This window comes from Scyliorhinus torazame, chromosome 2 (assembly GCF_047496885.1).
Source record: "Scyliorhinus torazame isolate Kashiwa2021f chromosome 2, sScyTor2.1, whole genome shotgun sequence".
In the NCBI taxonomy this organism is placed as follows: Eukaryota; Metazoa; Chordata; class Chondrichthyes; order Carcharhiniformes; family Scyliorhinidae; genus Scyliorhinus; species Scyliorhinus torazame.
This window is the reverse complement of record NC_092708.1, coordinates 86,540,607-86,560,849: the sequence shown is the minus strand read 5'-3', so window position 1 is coordinate 86,560,849 and position 20,243 is coordinate 86,540,607. Positions and strand designations below refer to the sequence as shown.

The 20,243-nt window shown below is 44.6% G+C and overlaps 1 protein-coding gene across 4 annotated transcripts in view; it reads right to left on the bottom strand.

Moving 5' to 3' along the window:
• Nucleotides 1–4,385: 4,385 nt before the first annotated feature.
• LOC140389385 (retinol dehydrogenase 7-like) overlaps nucleotides 4,386–20,243 on the bottom strand; it is a 46,860-nt gene continuing 31,002 nt past the window's right edge. For all 4 annotated transcript variants that reach the window (XM_072473548.1, XM_072473547.1, XM_072473552.1 and 1 more), the window contains 4 exons: nucleotides 16,324–16,643; nucleotides 13,974–14,232; nucleotides 11,890–12,053; nucleotides 4,386–7,046 (listed from right to left, as the gene is read on the bottom strand). In XM_072473548.1, the coding sequence (XP_072329649.1) occupies nucleotides 6,823–7,046; nucleotides 11,890–12,053; nucleotides 13,974–14,232; nucleotides 16,324–16,636 (960 nt within the window). In that variant the 5' untranslated portion in view covers nucleotides 16,637–16,643 and the 3' untranslated portion in view covers nucleotides 4,386–6,822. The remainder of the gene's footprint in view (nucleotides 7,047–11,889; nucleotides 12,054–13,973; nucleotides 14,233–16,323; nucleotides 16,644–20,243) is intronic.

Sequence of the window (20,243 nt, the reverse complement as noted above, 5' to 3'; positions counted from 1 at the left end):
CAGTGGATCGAGACTGTCTGGAAGGCTAGCGTTGATCCGTCTCATGACGTAGCCGCTCAAAGCATCTAGGATTTCTTTCCCTCTACGTCCATTTCACATCCACTACACAATTTCTTGCACACTCATAATTGGTCTCCGCTAAGTCTCTTCCTCTGGTCCTTGCAGCTGTCAACCTCTTTCTCTCGTCACTCCTGATTTCTGACCTTATCATCTGTGTTCTATCAGATGGCTAAAATGGCTACCACCAATCCTTTTTTCAAACAAAAACAGCTGAGTTGTAATGTGGCTATGGCAAGCCACAGTAAAGACAACAGTGCACAAAGGCATTTCTCCAAACATGATGGCTGGGCTTTCCAGTCTTGTCCATGACGGGACCCATAACGAGTGAACGGTTTTGGCGTTCTCACTCTCAGCCCCCTTAGCCTGCCTCTGGTTGAGTCACCCTGCTCCCACTGGCCGCTGCTCCCCAATTCCCCGAGACACGACACCGGGACTTGTCTGGCATTCTTTGCACTTCCCGAATGCTGCTCTACTCACCTCTTGGCTCTAGTTGGGTGGCTGGGCCTCGAGCCTTGACTTTCGACAACTGCTTGTGCTCCTGGCTGGCTGCTGCCTATCTGGCCTGGTGGCCTCTATTCTTGCTGGTTAGTTGTGCCCTCCCTCCCTGGCCGTAGTCTGGAGGTCGTGAGTCACCCTGCTGCTCCCCTCGATGGCCATTAGCCAGAGTCTCCTCTTTGTCCCACTGAAGGCTTCACAGGCTCGCACCCCAATGTTATGTCAGCGACCTCACTTTTGCTTTAGGCTGCCCGACAGACTGAATTCCAGCGACCTGGCTGCTGCTTTGCACCTTTACTCAATGAAAGTTCAGAAGCTTCACACCAATTGAAGAGATCCATTTCTGAACTGCTTCTGAAAGTCTCCACCACCTCTCAGTCTGGAAAACTGTTTACTCACTCCAAAGTGGAGTCCACCATTCAGGGTCCAATGTTGTACTCTATTGCCAGCTGTTAGGCCAATGAGCCTATCAACAAATTTAATGCTACCAAGTCTCTGATTGGTGTTCCCACCACAACAGTCACCTCTCCATATGGGCCCCCTCCATTGGCCCTGTCCAATGTGTGTTTCATTGAAAGTCCACCTCTGGCCATGGGGGAAAAGCTATGGGTAATAAAGAGCGAGGCAGAGAAAGGCAGTATATCCAGGTATTGGATTGAGAGGGTCATGCCAGTAAAGCAGAAGCAATCTAAAGATCATAAAAGAGGGAAAGCAACAGTGGGAAATATAAATAAATAAATAATCTTTATTGTCACAAGTAGGCTTACATTAACACTGCAATGAAGTTATTGTGAAAAGCCCCGAGTCGCCACATTCCGGCACCTGTTCGAGTATACAGAGGGAGAATTCAGAATTCTCAGCCGGTACGGGAATTGAACCCCCGCTGCTGGCCTTGTTCTGCATCACAAACCAGCTGTCTAGCCCACTGAGCTGAATATGAGCACAAAACAAAAAAGTGTCTATTTTGTGATAATCAAAGAGCATCAGACAAATCAAATTATTAAAACTCTTAACCGAACTGCATGTTCAAGTTCGAAACTTACTCCACTGCCTCCAATCTTCGGAACTAGACATTTAGGTTAAGTTCACCTAAACTTTATTCCATCAACTGATACAGACATTAATATTTAAATTCGCAACTCCACTCCCACCTGTAATGATATGCATCAAGCAATTCTGTGTATCATATTGTACACAACCTCTGACCAGCTGGTGGCAGGGTAAGTCTACCATGCGGCTCTGTGCCTCGAGGCAGTTGGGAGTAAGTCATGTTGGAGGATAGACATATTTTGCAGTAGCTCTATAATAGTTAGTTAGTGTTAGTCATTTGTTATTTATTTGTTCCAGTTATCCTTACCACGCAGTTGTTTCAGAATAAATTATTTAAACTAGATGTTCTGTAGCGCATCATTTATAGCGGCCAGTCTATAGAACGTGACATGGTACCAAAAGTCATAATCGACTTAGAACAAGAAGATTCTGCAAAGATCCGAACAATTAAAGTTAACTATGAAGAAGAAGAAAGAAAACACAATTTTTCCACCAACCGTGTAAGCTATTGGCAACTGGCGCTCAACGCGCGGTATGACTTCGCAGCACAGGATGGAAGGTGCTCAACGTGCGGTAAAACTTTGCAGCACAGGATGGAAGGTGCTCTACACGCGGTAAAACTTCGCAGCACAGGATGGAAGGTGCTCAACGTGCGGTAAAACTTCGCAGCACAGGATGGGAAGGTATCAAGGCACCTTAACAGCTTTGGATTACCGGTAACATAGACAAGAATTGGCGGGTGTTTAAGCAGCAGTTCAAACTCTATGTTGCAGCCCTTGGACTGCAGGCACAGCCTGAGAAGGTGGCATTGCTGCTCACTATTGCAGGTCCCTAAGCAATTGAAATTTAACACGTTTGTCTTAGAAAACGAAGCAGATAGAAAGAACTTCGATAAAGTTCTCAAGCAATTTGATTGGCGTTGCTCTTCTAATAAAAATGAAACCTTCGAGCGCTACATATTTCGCACACGCACCCAGAAAGCAGGTGAATCATTTGTTAGTTTTCTCACCGACTTGTGGTTGAAGGCAAAGTCGTGTAATTTAGTCCCCTCCAGTCGTCAATGAACCGCGTTCAGATGGTATTCGGGATCTCCAAAGATAAGGTACGTGAAAGGCTTCTAAGAGAAACAGAGCTTCAACTCGAAAATGCTATCCAAATATGTCACGCTAGCGAGCTTGCAGCAAAGCAGATCAGCACATTGACTCTCCGGCATTTTGGCACAAAGGCAGAAGAGGCGGTGGCCGACACCATTAGTGTGGTGATGCAGTCGAATAAAAAATGTAGTCCCAGCATAGGCGGCCATTTGGAGCAGCCAATGTTTCATGCCAGCGATGTGGCAAATGGCATTTGCCACGCAAATGTCCAGCGTTTGGAAAGTATGCTCCAAATGCGGAAGAACAAATCATTTTGTTAGCCAATGTTTTTCTCGTCAAAAAGAGAAGCAAATGAAAGCCATCAACACAGTTGATGAAGTGTGCCTCGCAGACATGTTCTGGGTCGACATGATCTCTGGCGGGGACACATATAGTCATTGTATGCAAAATGACAATCTTGCAATGACAATTTGCAGCAACAGTGCAGTTGATGCAGAAACTCCTAACGTCAAATTGAAGGCTGAACTAGCAGAGGAAGACCATGAAAGTTCACTGGACATTAGTGAAGGTGATAACAGGTAGCATTGAATCTGTGCAGAAGATGATTGTGAAAACTCAAAGATGGAGTGCGCAGAGACTGAAAGTGAGATTGTAACAAATTAAGTGCGAACAAATCAGCTGAGAACAACCAGCTGGAAATTGAAGAAACAATCCCCATTTTGGAGGACATTGACCTGTCCAAGATTGAGGAATATGAGGGTTTGTAGTTCATTCCTGAAGTCACAAACTTGCCTTTAACTTCAAAGGCGTCCAAGCATCCGCTGACATTAGATGCCTCACCAGTTCATGGACACACAGTACAGCTCTCGAACGCAAAAGGCATGGATCAACCAAACCTCTTCAATCCAGCAAAAGCTCCAGAAACAGCTAATTCTTTGGCCGAGACGAGCAGCAAGGATGAGACCAAAGGTTCACAGGCAGTTGTGAGCATGGACCTTACCAGAACTTCTTTCAAAAAAGAGAAGTGCGAGAGAAGAGCCGAGGACACAGTCTATTGGCCGGGCATCAGCCGCGACATTGCAGCGATGGTAAAAGCCTACACACCGTGTAAAGAGTCAGATCCTCGAAGACTAGAGAGGAAACCGATCTTTCAAAAAAAAAAAATGAAACACAGCTACAAATTGAGCTGCCACTCAAAAGATCAACAAGGCTACGATGTAAACCTGAGAGACTGAATTTGTGATGAACTATATCTAGTTAAATGTTTTTAATTTATTATGCATACCATAGTGAATTGCTAATCAATGTAAATAACTACATTTTCTAAAGGAAAGAGGATGTGATGATGTGCATAAAGCAATTCTGTGTATATTATTGTACACAACCTCCGACCAGCAGGTGGCAGGGTTAGTCTACCATGCGGCTCTGTGCCTTGAGGGAGTTGGGAGTAAGACGTGGAGGAGAATTTTGTAGTAGCTTTATAATAGTTAGTGTTAGTATTTGTTGTTTATTTATTCTAGTTATCGTTACCACGCAGTTATTTCATAATACATTATTTAAACTAGATGTTCTGTAGTGCATCATTCATATCGGCCTGTCTACAGAATGTGACACCACCCACCCATCTAATTCAGATTAAATGAATAAACCTCACATTGCTAAATACACCAGAGAGAAATCAGATCATAAAATAATATATCTTTATTCCAATAATTTGGAGAAATAATAGCATGCAAGATATTCAGGTAACTTTATTTAGCTGATAGAATTAATATTTAAAGTTACAAAGGTAGTTCTAATTATATAATCAGAACATCACATTAACAGATTGATATTGTGAACAATGTCCAAGACTGATTTTAATTATTTTCTTGTTAAGTTCAACAGATGCAATGCTTGACTTTTTACCTTCTCCCTTCCCACCCTGTAAGAAGCCACCCACTCCTTTCAGTTGAAATAGTGGGAGAGATTCTCCCTCATGTTACGCCTGGCGACATCCCACAATTCTGGGAGAATAGCAGGAGAGTCCCTAAATGGGGTTCACGCCAGGTGCGGAATGGAGCGAGTCGCTTTCAGCCCGCAGCACCCGACACAACCTAGTTCACACCCATAATTACCATTTAAATATGCTCAGGCTGTTTCAGGCCAGAGTCACCTGGCTCTTGGGATTCTAAATTCGCCACCCTGCCCCCACTGCTGGCGCAGCTGAGGCCGGCAGGGGTCACTATTGGTCTCCATCACCAGAGACTAGACATGATATCCATGCCAGGGTGTTTGAGGCCATTGGAGCCCCTGGGTGGTCAGGGACACGGCAGGGCAGTGCCAGGTTGGTGTGGCCTGAAATGGAGTGTGGCCATGAAGCGGGGAAATGTCATTTTGGGAGAATTCTGCCCAGTGATTTACTTGTACATCTTTTAATGAAGTATCATAGAATTCCTACAGTGCAGAAGGAGACCATTCGGTCCAACAAAGCCTGCACCAGCCCTCTGAAAGAACACTCTAATCAGGCTCCCACCCTATCCCTGCAACCCTAAAACCACACTTAACCTTCATACTAAGGGACAATTTAGTATGGCCAATCCACCTAACCTGCATGTCTTTCGAATGTGGGAGGATGTACGTCTTTGACTGTGGGAGGAAACAGGAGCACCCGGAGGAAACCCACACAGGCACAGGGCGAAAAGGACTACTTTGTGGGACATCTCCATTCAGTTCAAAAGGCCCTAGGTTTCCAACTGTCTATTGTTTTAGTTCTCTGCTCCTGCTACACTTACTTTTCTGACCATGCTCCTACAGTGTTGAATTGAAACTCAACGTTAAGTTTAAGGAACAGCACTTCATCTTTTGATAAGGCCCTTAACAGCATTCTGGACTCATAACCTCTACTCATGCACACTTTGTCTGATGGTAGCTGTTGGTGGAAATGTTGCTTTCTCATTTACACACCTTCAATATTCACCTTTGGTTTATTTACTTCATTCCAATGCTTTTTGTCTTGTACTATATCATTCTTCTTAGTCACTGAATCTACTGAATCACTGATCTTCCAGTTTGTTCTTTCCCTCTGCTCTCACTTTTCCTGACTTGTTTAGAAACTGTTGTATCACTAAGCACTTCCAATTGTGGCAAATGGATCTGAAATATTGGACAGAACCTTCCAGCCTCTCAGCCACGTGTTTCTCGGCAGCGGGAGGCGGCACACCATTCGCTGGCGGCAGGATTTTCTGCTCCTGCCGCTGTCAATGGGAATTCGCATTGAGGTTACCCCATAGGAAACCTGTGGGCAGGGGTGCGCTGCCGGTGGGCGCAAAGAATCCCGCCACTAATGAACGGCCAGGGAATTCCAGAATAATGAGCAATTCTAAATTACCCCCAAAATAAGTCCGATTCCCTTCAAGAGTGTTTAATTCATTGGCTATAAATACGTGTAGTAAAGCAACTCTGATATGAATTAGATCTTTGGAGCAATTTGAAAACCTCTAATGATGTTAACTGAGGCAGAATACAACAGGGACATAATGATAAGATAAAAGATGGCCACCATCAGACTCAACAGAAGGTTATTCTTCATTTTCCCTTGGAAAGCTTGGGATTTTTGCTTCTGGTTATGAATTGGAACTGGATATTAACTTTTCTTTGTTTTAACAGTGCTATCATGGAAGCACTCCGAGCATGAATTCTTACCATTTTCCTTCAATTCACCAGGAATACTGGGCGGTACAGTGGTTAGCACTGCTGCCTACAGCGCTGAGGACCCAGGTTCGATCCCGGTCCCAGGTCACTGTTTGTATGGAATTTGCACATTCTCCCCGTGTCTGCGTGGGTTTCACTCCCACAACCCAAAGATGTGCAGGGTAGGTGGATTGGCCACGCTAAATTGGCCCTTAATTGAAAATAAAAAATCGGGTACTCTAAATATATAATTTTTTAAAGTTCAACAGGAAAACTGAAAACCTTATAAAATAGATTTCTAGGCATTTACAAAGTATTTGCCTATGGAATAAAATCAGCTGAAGCATAGAGTTTGGTCAGCAGTACTTCTTATTGTGCACATAACAATTTTCTTAGATTTTGATAAAGATCAGCAGTTTCTTTTCATTAGAAAAAATATCTCAAATGCATCTCAACAAACACTTTTTGCTGGCTTAACTTTGTCACTGTTGAATACAAAATCAGAGATGACAGTTGGCAAATAGGAGAGTGGAATCCAGAAAAGTTTTGAATCTCGTCCAGCAGAGTAGCGAGTCCGAGGATGAACAGCTGTCAGAGCGTGATTCATGCACCACACCACTTTCATCAAATCGGGGTCGGCAAGCTGCTCAACCCGTTCCTGAAATTTTGGCAATGCTGTAAAGCAACACAATATACGTTAAAATAAATTAATGATAATTCAGGCAAGCTATGAATATGATGAGAGTTGGAGGGTGACTAGTGGGGAAGGAATTATAACCTATAATAAAAATAATAAAAGGTAAGATAGATCCCTACTAATATAATCATGGTTAGTATCATCTCATAGGCTAGTTTTTGTCTTCTTAAAGGGTTTAGAGGAGTTTTCTAGAATTCTTTCCCAAATTCATCTTGGGTGTTAACTGAGGTGCCTACTGGGGCGTTATGGATCAAGGGGTGTTTAATCCTGATGTTGCCCATATGACAGTGTTATGAAGTCATGTTTTCCCCCAAAATGACTTTATAAATTTACTGGCTGGAAACGTGAATTGAATTTTTAAAACACTAAATCCACATTCCATCGACTGAAATCACAGTCAAAGATGGCTGAACATTAGCATCACTGTATTTTCTGCATTCTAAAGCCATTGAAATGGAGACCACCATGTAAAGCCTGACTAGGAACAATTGCCTGTAGGGGTATGAGTGCAGGCAATCTCCTAGTCCATTAGCAAACCATCCAATTAGCTGGGCACTCAACTGAGTGGCAACAAACCATTTGATGTAAACACTTGAACAATGGGAAGGAATTTTCCAAAATGTAATCTAACCATGTAAGCCAGGCAACTGGAATCCATTAGCAATAATCATAGCCAAGTCACTGAGAAACCAGCTAACACTTGGGAATGTTGAAACACCTGTCATCTCTTCAGACCAGTTTTTTTCTTATTAATTTACGGGATGTGGGCGTTGCTGGTTAAGCAAGCATTTGTTGCCCAAAACTAATTGCCCTTCAGAAGGTGGTGACAAGTTGCATACTTGCTCTGCTGCAGTCCTTGAGGTGTACACCCACTGTGGTGTTAGGGAGGAAGTTCCAGGTGTTGCCCCAGCGACAGTGAAGGAATGGCGACATATTTCCAAGTCAGGATGGTGAGGGGCTGCAGGGGAATCTCCAGGTGCTGGGGTTCCCAGGTATCTGCTGCTTTTGTCCTTCTAGATGGTAGTGGTCATGGGTTTGGAAGGTGCTGTCTAAGGAACCTTGGTGAGTTACTGCAGTGCATCTTGTAGATGGTACACACAGTTGCCACTGTTCGTCGGTGATGGAGGGTTTGAATGTTTATGGAAAGGGGAGCAATCAACCAGACTGCTTTTTCCTGGATGGTGTCGAGCTTCTTGAGTGTTGTTGGAGCTGCTCTCATCCAGGCAAGTGGAGAATATTCCATTACATTGCTGACTTGTGCCTTGTAGGTGGTGGACAGGATTTGGGAGTCAGGAGGTGAGTTACTCGATTCCTAGCCTTTGACCTGCCCTGGTAGCCACAGTATTAATATGACTAGTCCAAACAAATGTACAAGCTGTACAAGTGTACAAGCAAATGAGGTGCTGAAGAAGCAAGACCCTGAATGGGTTTCCTCTCTCTTTCTCTCCATCCAGCTTGCAAGTTTTGAACCCTGTCTGCTGATTTTCACTTTTCATGTGCTACAAAGAGGCCTTTGAACTCAACGCAGCAACTGCTATCTCCAAAAATCAGATAATTCATCCATCTACAGTTTGAACCTTGTGACCCCAAATGTAGAAGGGCAATCGAGTTTATCCTGAAACCAGCCAACTCACCAACCTCCATAAGATATAGGAGCAGAATTGGGCCATTCGGCCCATTGAGTCTGCTCCTCCATTCAATCATGGCTGATATGTTTCTTATCCCCATTCTCTTGCTTTCTCCCCGATCCCCTTATAAATCTTGAGAATGGTATGCTCTTTCATCTCACTCTGTAATCCATTTAGGTGTGTGTGTGTGTGTGTGAAAGCTGGAGCATTTTTATTGATTTTCTTAGACTGGGTTAAGTATAATTGGCAAGAATATCCTCTTTGAAGATAACTGGTTCTGGTGGTCAAATAAAGAATGGGGAAAGAGGGAAACCATCTTACCCATCCACACCTGGTTGTAACAACCGTGTAACAACTGTCTTAATGGGCCAGATTATATTTTTCTAGCTATTATTTTAATATGTTGATATACATAAATTAGAAGCAGCAAAATAGTGAAGACTGATATTAAATATTGAATACTCCTGTCTCTGAGGTCTTTTGATGGGGTAAGCAACCTTAAATGACATGGATTTGCATGGAAATCTACAAACTGCCCACTGTTGACAAGCAGCACGTAATTCATTGAAGTAAATACCCACATGTTCAGGGCTACTTCACGTGCCTAATGAGCCAGGAATGGACTGGCAGGTGAGTAAATGGAAGGTGCAGGCTCAAAATTGGCTGGCATGTAGTATTGAGGAAACAGGGGGCCTGCAGAAGGACTTGGACAGGCTAGGAGAGTGGGCAAAGAAGTGGCAGATGGAATACAATGTGGAAAGGTGTGAGGTTATGCACTTTGGAAGGAGGAATGGAGGCATATTTTCTAAATGGGGAAATGCTTAGGAAATCAGAAGCACAAAAGAACTTGGGAATCCTTGTTCAAGATTCTCTTCAGGTTAACATGCAGGTTTAGTCGGCAATTAGGAAGGCAAATGCAATGTTAGCATTCATGTCGAGAGGGCTAGAATACAAGACCAGGGATGTACTTCTCAGGTTGGATAAGGCTCTGGTCAGACCCCATTTGGGAGTATTGTGAGCAGTTTTGAGCCCTGTATCTAAGGAAGGATGTGCTGACCTTGGAAAAGATCCAGAGGAGGTTCACAAGCATGATTCCTGGAATGAAGAGCTTGTTGTATGTGGAACGGTTGAGGACTCTGGGTCTGTACTCGTTGGAGTTTCAAAGGATGAGAGGGGATCTTATTGAAACTTACAGGATACTGCGAGGCCTGGATAGAGTAGACATGGAGAGGATGTTTCCACTAGTAGGGAAAACTAGAACTGGAGGACACAATCTCAGACAAAAGGGACGATTCTTCAAAACAGAGATGAGGAGGAATTTCTTCAGCCAGAGAGTGGTGAAACTGTGGAGCTCTTTGCTGCAGAAGGCCGTGGAGGCCAAATACCTGAGTGTTTTTAAGACAGAGATAGATAGGTTCTTGATTAATAAGGTGATCAGGGGTTATGGGGAGAAGGCAGAATGGGGGTGAGAAAAATATCAACCATGATTGAAATGCGGAGCAGACTCGATGGGCCGAGTGGCCTAATTCTGCTCTTATTTCTTATGGTCTTATAATCTATGGTGGGATGACATTGCTTGTGGCCTATTTGCATCCGCAAGGATTTTACCAGCACTGAGGTGGGCACATGTCAGAGGGCGAGGTCCTGGCTATTCACACCCTCCTCCCACCTTTGCACTCACCACCAGGGCCTGCCAGCCTATCCCTCACTTGCCCCAAAACTCTCACTCGCCTTCTAAATCAGCTCCAACAACAATTGTGGTTTGGATTGCCTGAAGTCCCAGCAGTGGCTACAGCTCACAGTGGCTTTGCTGGGTCTTGAGATCTGTTGTCCTCCAAATGGGGTTGAAGTCTTGCCCTGAGCCAATTAATTGTCCAACAGCCATAACATTTCCCTGAAGCTTTCTGTCCAAGCAGAGACGGGTCACTCCTGACTTGATGGGGTGGGTGCACCACCTCTTGTGTAAAATTTCACCCTCAAAAATTGTGTTTATTAGTATTTATTAAAAGCATCAATCAGTACATTGTAAACGGTGAATATGTAAATAAAATCGATAGTATAATAATATTGAGCAATAAAAGGCACAATAAATCTATGAATCATAGTAATGACACTATTTGGCCCATATCCTCCTGGCTCCCCAGTGTCAGATTTGGGGAGCCCCCAAAAATGCACTGGGGAATCTCTCTTGGAAGTTCTCATGTTCTGCCATTTGACAGTTTACTTGAGCACAGAGTGGTGCATGCTAATAAAAAGTACTTGAAATAGAACAAGTATTGTATTTTCAGATCGAAAACACCATAAAATGATTGCAAAAATTAGTTTACAAAAAATATCGGAGAGAGTTCCTATCAAAACAAGATGCAGTACTGTGCCTGTTCCAACTTAAACCAAAAAATATCTGTACATTTTGGACAATTACGAACTTTAATCCAAAATATTTTTTGCATTTTCTAAATATTTCTAAAACATCCTGGGCGGAATTCTCTGTTTCTGCGGCTAAGTGCCGACACCAGCGTGGGACCTGGCAAATCGGCGTGAACCCCTCAACCGATTCCGGTGATAGCTAGCACCAGCGCCACGTGACATGCCCGCAGATCGAGCCAAAGATGGCCGGACCGGCCACATGTGACGACCTGCAGTGGTTGCGCCGTACAACATGGAGCTGGCCGTGTGTGGACCCAACCCACCATCGGCAGCCCCACAGCCCACCCTCTTCCAACCCCCACCATTCCCCCCAGCCCTCGCTGAAGCCCCCCCAGCCAGCGGCACGGATCCCGGCTGAGTGTCTACAGCCGCCACGACTGGTTCAGGATTTGTGTGGCCACACATGTCCCGGGCCGTCGGGAGCTCGGCCTATCAGGGCCGGAGCATCGCGGGTGGGCCAGCTGATGAGGCGCCAATGGTATTGCGACTGCGTGCGGTGCACGTCATGATGACGCCATTTTGGAGGGGGCGGAGAATCGCACCCGGCGGGGGCCCCCATTCCGACGTCGGAATCGATTCTCCGCCCGATCGCGGATTACGATTTTGGCGTCAGGCAACGGAGAATCCCGCCCCCTTTCTATATGTGAAATGCAGCAGAAGATGAACAATATTTAACTATTTTAAGACTGGGTATTTAGGTTACATTTTACAATTAGAATGCAGTGTTTCACTTGGACGTGTCTGTAGTTTACACATAAAAACGTACTTCTTTCTAAGTAATCAGCTCCATAGTCGTCCTTTACATCCTGTGGTAACCTGAGCCAAAGTTTTTTTAAGCTTCCTGTGATGATGTCAAAATTGGTGACATTTGTTTTGAAGAAGCCTGGCTCAATACAAAGAACTTTTACACCAAAATTACTCAAGTCCCTCCTGTAAAACAAGAAAATAAAACAACTGCATTGTTACAGATTTGAACGGTCTGACAATGTTTTGTTTATGTTGTCCTGAGATTTGTTTCATTTTAATCCATGGCGTGATGGAGGGAAGCTTGTGCTACTTCAAAATACTAAATTTTATTTTGGATTTCCTGCCCAATTTTCTGCCCACTAGTTTATGTGGGCAAAGTGCCTCCTTGCTGGTATGAGCCATATTGGTATGTTTAAGCACTGGAAAAGAGCAGGAATTGTTAATAATTTACATGTAAATGATGTTCTTTGTACCCAGTTTTATTTTGTGTACAATAAATCCACTTACACTGCATCTACTAGGCAATGTCATTTAACAGTTTGAAAGTCTCATAGAGGATTACAAAGGAGAAATTAGAGTATGCTGAGGAAAGCCTTTACTAAATCCAGATAATTGCAGCATTAAGATCGCAAATTCCTAAATCCCTGATGGTGTGGTATAAGAGTGGTGGGATAGGATCTTTCTTATTCCCATGAAACTGGAGGGAGATTAAACCAGTTAGAAATCCTAGGGTTAGCTAATTTAAATAAGGGTGCCACCAACGAGGTGTTAGATATGTCAGGTGGGCCCTGGAAAACTATTGTTGAGCACATTTTAACCATTTTGTAGATTCACAATTTAAACGTTCATGCTTTAGGGACTGGATTTTACAGAACTCCCCCCACCCCCCCACTCCCAACCTGCTCCCATTTGTGGGCAGGTGACGAAATCAGTTGGTATGATTTCTCAAGCCCAGGCCTCTGGCTACATCGAGGGCATCTTGAAACCCATCGTGCAAGGAATGCCCAGCTTCTGTCGCAATACAACGGACTTCTTACATCTGGCTACATCGAGGGCATCTTGAAACCCATGGTACAAGGAACGCCCAGCTTCTGTCACGATACAATGGACTTCTTACATTCACCCCCCACCATCTGGCCTGGGCTTGCGAAATCCTACCAACTGTCCTGGCTTGAGACAATTCACACCTCTTTACCTGTGATTATCCCTCTCTCCAGTTGCTCAGACTGGGCCTGTAAAGACTTAATTACCTGCAAAGACTTGCATTCAAAGTATCGTCTTGCGTAATTGACTTTGTCTATATATATGTTTCTGGATCCGACCTCTTCATTCACCTGAGGAATATGCTGTGCTCCGAAAGCTAGTGATTTGAAACAAACCTTTTGAACTTTAACTTGGTGTTGTAAGACTTCTTACTAAACTCAGGAAAATATTCTTTTTTTTTCTGTACACTTTGCAAAGTACAATCTGCAAATTCCAGTAAGTTAAATAGTTAGCTGGTTTTGCAAAACGGAATTAGGACATTTACAGAATCACTGAGCATTTCTAACTAAACTATGTTGATTGGCTTTTACACCACATCCAATGGGGAAGATCATAATAGGGTGTCGTTTCTAAAAGATCCAAGGTGATAACTTGATTGGCTTGTCAAACAGCATGTTTCAAACCACTAACACCTCCCATCTAGAAGAGCAAAGGTAACAGGCATATGGGAACACCACTAACTGCAATTCTCCTTTCAGTTCATACACCATCCTTACTCAGAAATATATCACCATTTCTTTATTATTGCTGGATGAAAATCCTGAAACTTCTTACCCACTAGCACTGTGTAAATATTTTCACCAGTTATACTGCAGGGGTTGAAGAAGATGGTTCACCACTACCTCCCCAAAGGCAATTAGTGATGGACAATAAATGGTGGCCCTGTCAGAAATGCCCACATCACATGAACAAGTTAACAAATACATAAACTCCAAAGCAACACCTTTGTAAAATACAAAATCAGCAAGCGTTACTCAGATTTATTGCTATCTAGCCATAAGATGGAAAATATTAGGACACAGATAAAATTAGTGGACAACTTTGTAATTTCTAACTCACCTGAGACCATCATTGAAGGCTTCAACACCAAATTTGGAGATGCAGTAAGATCCACCCACACAACTGATCCTGCCAAATACACTTGCTACATTGACTATCCTTCCTTGTGCCCTCTTTATCAGGGGAAGCACGCTCAATGTAACTTCAATGAGTCCAATCAGGTTGACGTTCAGCATGGCTTTGTGATCAGATATTGTTAGCCAGTCACTTGGTCCACTGGGTACAGAGATTCCAGCATTGTTAACCAGTCCCCACAGTCCTGGAAAGGTATTTTGAAACATAAAAGATATATTTTTAACTTCAGGTTATCCCACATTATAATTGCTATGGTCCTAATTTTGCACTGTAGTTCCCATAAATTGAATTCATATTCCTAGTATTTGTGCAGTATAAAGCACCGTTCATAAAAGGTGACATTTTTATGGCACTAAAAATATAAGTGATCGACCAACCTACTTCTGTAGCTCTAAATATGATGGAGATGGTGATGGCATTGTTTTGTCAAGAAGACATGAAAGAAAAAATATATATCTATATCATCTTGGCTACTTTCAAAAATGACTTTAAAAAGTAATGGACTGAAGCTTGACACTGACTGAAGTCATGACTGACTACAACTCGCACGAAAGGAATTTCCAGCTTTTATAAAACCACAGCAAACTCGTGATCTCCATAGAGGTGTCAATGCCCCCTGTAACTGCAGAAATCAAATTCCAAGGAAATGCACAAAGAGCCCTTTGCATTTCTATGGCAGGCTCTGGCACTCAGAGATGATTCACCGAGGAATACAAAGGACCTGGAAGCCCCAGATAAACATATTAAGGGATGAAATATTAACCATCTCACGAATCCAGATCAGGAATATGCATCCTTTGTCCAAACCAAGGGGAAAGAGTGGGAGTTATGTCACAAGACCCTCCCATTAGCTGCTAGAATCTGTAATATTGCCATGTGAAATTAAAGGAGGCAGTCTGCCATCTTCCATCAATAAAACATCAAGGGAACTAAAGTTCTCGCCAGGTTTAAATTGTCTGGCCCTCAACTACATTGTTTCTCCTGGAATGTCTGAATTTCTGCACCAGAACCTACTACAAGCCTACTTCATCTCTACATGCTTCTCCCTTCGTGGAAATCAGCACTACTAGAAAAGTGGATAACTCCACTTCAGCTTCAGCCTAGCTAACCTCTCTGAAGGAACATACCATTCGACTCTTGATTCTGGACTCTGACTCACATGAAGCAATAATGCTTTGTCTGTGGACTTTGCCTGTACCTCGTTATCCCCTTAATTCCTCTTTTATTGTACGATTGCAAAGGGCGGGGGAGACCTTCTAACTGCATTTTGAGTGTGTGTAAAACCACCTAACCCTCTGATTTTACCCAATCTCGAGTTTGCTGCGGAGTTATAAATAGATGCTTGGATCAGTCAAAATTGAAGGGTTGGGGAAAATACACCTCCACTAAAGGGGAAAATCCAAAATCAAAAACATCTTTCTGTTTACGGATGGGTGATGAGGGAGAAAATCAGGGCTGTTTTAAATTGAACCCTCTCCTGTCTTTAACTGTCTGTACAAAGTATGTAAAATTAGCTAAGGTAATAAAGGTCACTATTTCAAAACTGCGATAAAAGTTTGTGCAAGTACTTCCACTAGTTTCTGTATTTGAATAACATTGCACAAAGGAATAGCTTCTATTCACATGACCAACATTCTTGCTTAAGTTGGCCTTTTAGGCCTAAGGCTCACTTGAGTACATAATTTAGACTGATACCTCAATGCACGACTGAGTGTGGACTGCACTGTTAGTGCATCACCATTCGGGTGAGATTAAGGCTTAACTACCCTCTCCGCACATCCCATGTCATTATTTGAAGATGAGCAGCAGTTTTTCAGCCAGTTTTTATCCCTCAACCAAAATAAGTCAAACGGATTATCTTTTCATTTACATTACTGTTGTTGAGGGACCTTGCCTTGTTCAAATTGGTTTCTGAATACGTTAATCATTAGAGGTAAGTCTTCAATAGGTGGTTGTGAAGTGCTTTGGAATACCCTAAGGTCATGTAAATGGTAGCTAATTTTATACATTTCAATCACATATTGTCACATTGCTAACATTTCATTGTTTTGGTTTTTAGTATACTTCAGAATACTGAAGAAAGTGAGATATTTATTTAAAGACCACCTTACCGCACAACTAAAAAGTCTCAAAGTACTTACATTACTTTTTTTTAAAGACCGCAGAGACTGACCGCAGAGACAATCATTAGTTGACAGCCTCGTTTACATACAATCACCGCGATCAATCAAATTGTATTTTCTATATGGCAGAGGGAAAAAAACCTTTAAATTACCTTTTCCTTTAACCTCTGATTTTACAAACTCTGCGGCTTTGTTGATGCTTTCGGAGTTAACAACATCAAGCTGCAATGTTTTGAGTCTTGATGATGTACAGTTTTTCAGTTCTTCTGTCCCCTTCTCAGTAAAGCAGGCAGCTAGAACATTGAATCCTTGTTGATCCAGGTGCTTGGCCAGCAGGTTGCCAAAGCCAGAGTCACAACCGGTGATGTACACATACTTGTCAGATACATTCGTTATAATCTTACCATCTCTGTACCAGTAGTACAGGGCATAAAGTAGCGCACAAATAATCAGGTATTGAAACATTTCCAATCTGTGGAAAAATTAAGGAAAGCATTTTTATCATGACATCTCTGTTCCAGAAAATATTTTGCTTTTGTGAAGTCACTGTAAAATTGTTTCAGGGGATTCAAGTACTGCATTGGAACCACTTTTGGGGGGTATTAGTGGGAGGAGGTGGCACAGTGATATTGTCACTTGACTAGTAAGCCAGAGTCCCAGAGCAAGATTTGAAGACCAGGGTTGAAATCTGAATTCCATAAAATTCACAGACCAATATTGAGGATCTATCCCAAGCCCAAAAAGCAGATGACACCCTCAAACAGGTTTTAGACGGCAACTTCCCAGCCCCCTATGATAAATGGAAGGGCGCACTCTCTGTACAGGGCGGCATAGTTTTAAAAAATGGAATTTGTGGTCCCCACCCAGGACAGAAACCAGCTCATTTACCAATTTCATGACGGACACAGACATCAGGGGATAGACAATACCAATGCCCATTTAAGACCTTTTGTGTTGGTGACCCAATTTAAAAAGCGATGTAACCCATTGTGTCGAGAATTGCCTTATCTGTGCTCAGAAAAATCCTGGACGTTACTCAAAGGAAGGACAGTTACATCACACCCAACCTGTGAATGGCCCTTGGACAAATTTGCAAATCGATTACATTGGCCCCCTTCCCCCTTGGAGAAACAGTTTCAAGTACATGCTGGTTGACTTCCGGGTGCGGCGATGACCAGCTGAGTCGCACGTTTCGGCAGCTCCCTGTGAAACGGGCTTTTGGGCTCTTGATAGGAGCCCCAACGGCAATTTTAACGGCTGAAAACACCGTGCGGTAAACCAGAAGGGTGTTCCCCCTGGACACGGATGGAAAAAGGAGAGGAAAGTGGCCGGATTGCAGCGGATCCTTTGGAACAACGGCAAGGAAGGCAAGCAGAAACCAAGATGGCGTCGGAAGGTGGCAGTTTCATATGGGGCCCTGAACAACAAGAGTTTTTGAAACGCTGCGTGGAGGAGATAAAAAAGGAAATGAAGAAAGAGTTGTTGGCCCCGATATTACAGGCGATTGAAGGGCTGAAAGAGGAACAAAAGACCCAGGAGCAGGAGCTTCGGGTCGTGAAGGCGAAAGCAGCAGAGAATGAAAACGACATACAGGGCCTGGTGGTGAAGTCGGAGATACAGGAGGCACACCAGAAACGATCTGGGGAGAGGTTGGAGGCACTGGAAAATAACGCAAGGAGGAACAACTTGAGGATTCTTGGCCTTCCTGAAGGTGTGGAGGGGGCGGACGTCGGGGCATATGTGAGCACGATGCTGCACTCGTTAATGGGAGTGGAGGCCCCGACGGGTCCGTTGGAGGTGGAGGGAGCATACCGAGTTATGGTGCGAGGACCGAGAGCAGGAGAAGCTCCCAGAGCCATAGTGGTGAGATTTCCCCATTTTAAGGATAGAGAAATGGTCCTTAGATGGGCGAAGAAAACTCGGTGTAGTAAATGGGAGAACGCGGTGATCCGCGTCTATCAAGATTGGAGTGCGGAGGTGGCGAGAAGGAGGGCGAGCTTTAATCGGGCCAAAGCGGTACTTCACAAAAAAAAGATAAAGTTTGGAATGCTGCAACCGGCAAGACTGTGGGTCACATATCAAGGGAGGCACCACTACTTTGAGACGGCGGATGAAGCGTGGACTTTTATTGTAGAAGAAAAATTGGAATGATTGGACTACGAAAATGAACGTTTGGACAAAGTGGTGGGACGAGTGGGGGGGGGGGGGGGGGGGGGCGAAGAGGGATTGTATGATTAATCCTGCGGTATGGTAACTTTTCTTTCTCCCACAGGTGGTGATGGGGGGAGGTGGGGAGGGAGAGGAGATGGGGCGTTGGCCATGGGAGGCGGGGCCGAGGGAGAGGCGCGGGCTTGGTTCCCGTGCTATGATAATTATGGCGGGAATAGAGAAGCAGGAAGGAGGGGGCGCCGCACGGGGCGAGCCGTGATCACGGGGGGAAGCCGAGGTCAGCCAGAGTTTGCTGACTTCTGGGAGCAACATGGGGGGAGTAATTACGCTAGCGGGGGGGGGGGGGGGGGAATTACTGGGTTGCTGCTGCTGGGGAAAGGGGGGAGTGGGTGCGGGAAAGGATGGGCGGGGGGGCACCGTCTGGGAGAAATACAGCCGCGTGGGAACTGGGCGAGAAGCTGGAAAAAGATGATGGCTAACCGGCAAGGGGGGGGGGGTGGGAAGCCCCCCAACTCGGCTGATCACGTGGAACGTGAGGGGGCTTAACGGGCCGATAAAGAGGGCACGAGTACTCGCACACCTTAAGAAACTTAAAGCAGATGTGGTCATGTTACAGGAAACGCACCTGAAACTGATAGATCAGGTTAGGTTGCGCAAAGGATGGGTAGGGCAGGTGTTCCATTCGGGGCTGGATGCGAAAAACAGGGGGGTGGCTATATTAGTGGGGAAGCGGGTAATGTTCGAGGCAAAGACTATAGTGGCGGATAACTGGGGCAGATACGTGATGGTGAGTGGCAAATTACAGGGAGAGATGGTGGTGTTGGTAAACGTGTATGCCCCGAATTGGGACGATGCCAATTTTATGAGGCGAATGCTAGGACGCATCCCAGACCTAGAGACCGGAAAGCTGATAATGGGGGGAGACTTTAACACGGTGTTGGAACCAAGGCTGGATAGGTCGAAGTCCAGGACTGGTAGGAGGCCGGCAGCAGCCAAGGTGCTTAAGGATTTTATGGAGCAGATGGGAGGGGTGGACCCGTGGAGATTCAGTAGACCTAGGAGTAAGGAGTTCTCGTTTTTCTCCTATGTCCATAAAGTCTATTCACGCATAGACTTTTTTGTGTTGGGTAGGGCATTGATCCCGAGGGTGAGGGGAACGGAATATACGGCTATAGCCATTTCGGATCATGCCCCACACTGGGTAGACTTGGAGATAGGGGAGGAAACAAGAGGGCGTCCACCCTGGAGAATGGATATGGGACTAATGGCGGATGAGGGGGTGTGCTTAAGGGTGAGGGGATGCATTGAAAAGTACTTGGAACTCAATGACAATGGGGAGGTTCAGGTGGGAGTGGTCTGGGAGGCGTTGAAGGCGGTGGTTAGGGGGGAGCTGATATCAATAAGGACACATAAAGGGAAGCAGGAGAGTAAGGAACGGGAGCGGTTGTTGCAAGAACTTTTGAGGGTGGACAGACAGTATGCGGAAGCACCGGAGGAGGGACTGTATAGGGAAAGGCAAAGGCTGCATGTGGAATTTGACTTGCTGACCACAGGCACTGCAGAGGCACAATGGAGGAAGGCGCAGGGTGTACAGTATGAATATGGAGAGAAGGCGAGCAGATTGCTGGCACACCAATTGAGGAAAAGGGGAGCAGCGAGGGAAATAGGGGGGGTGAGAGACGAAGATGGAGAGACGGAGCGGGGAGCGGAGAGAGTGAATGAAGTGTTTAAGACATTTTATAAAAAATTGTATGAAGCTCAACCCCCGGATGGGAGGGAGAGAATGATGGAGTTTTTGGATCGGCTGGAAATTCCCAAGGTGGAAGAGCAGGATAGGATGGGATTGGGAGCACAGATCACGGTAGAGGAAGTGGTGAAAGGAATTAGGAACATGCAGACGGGA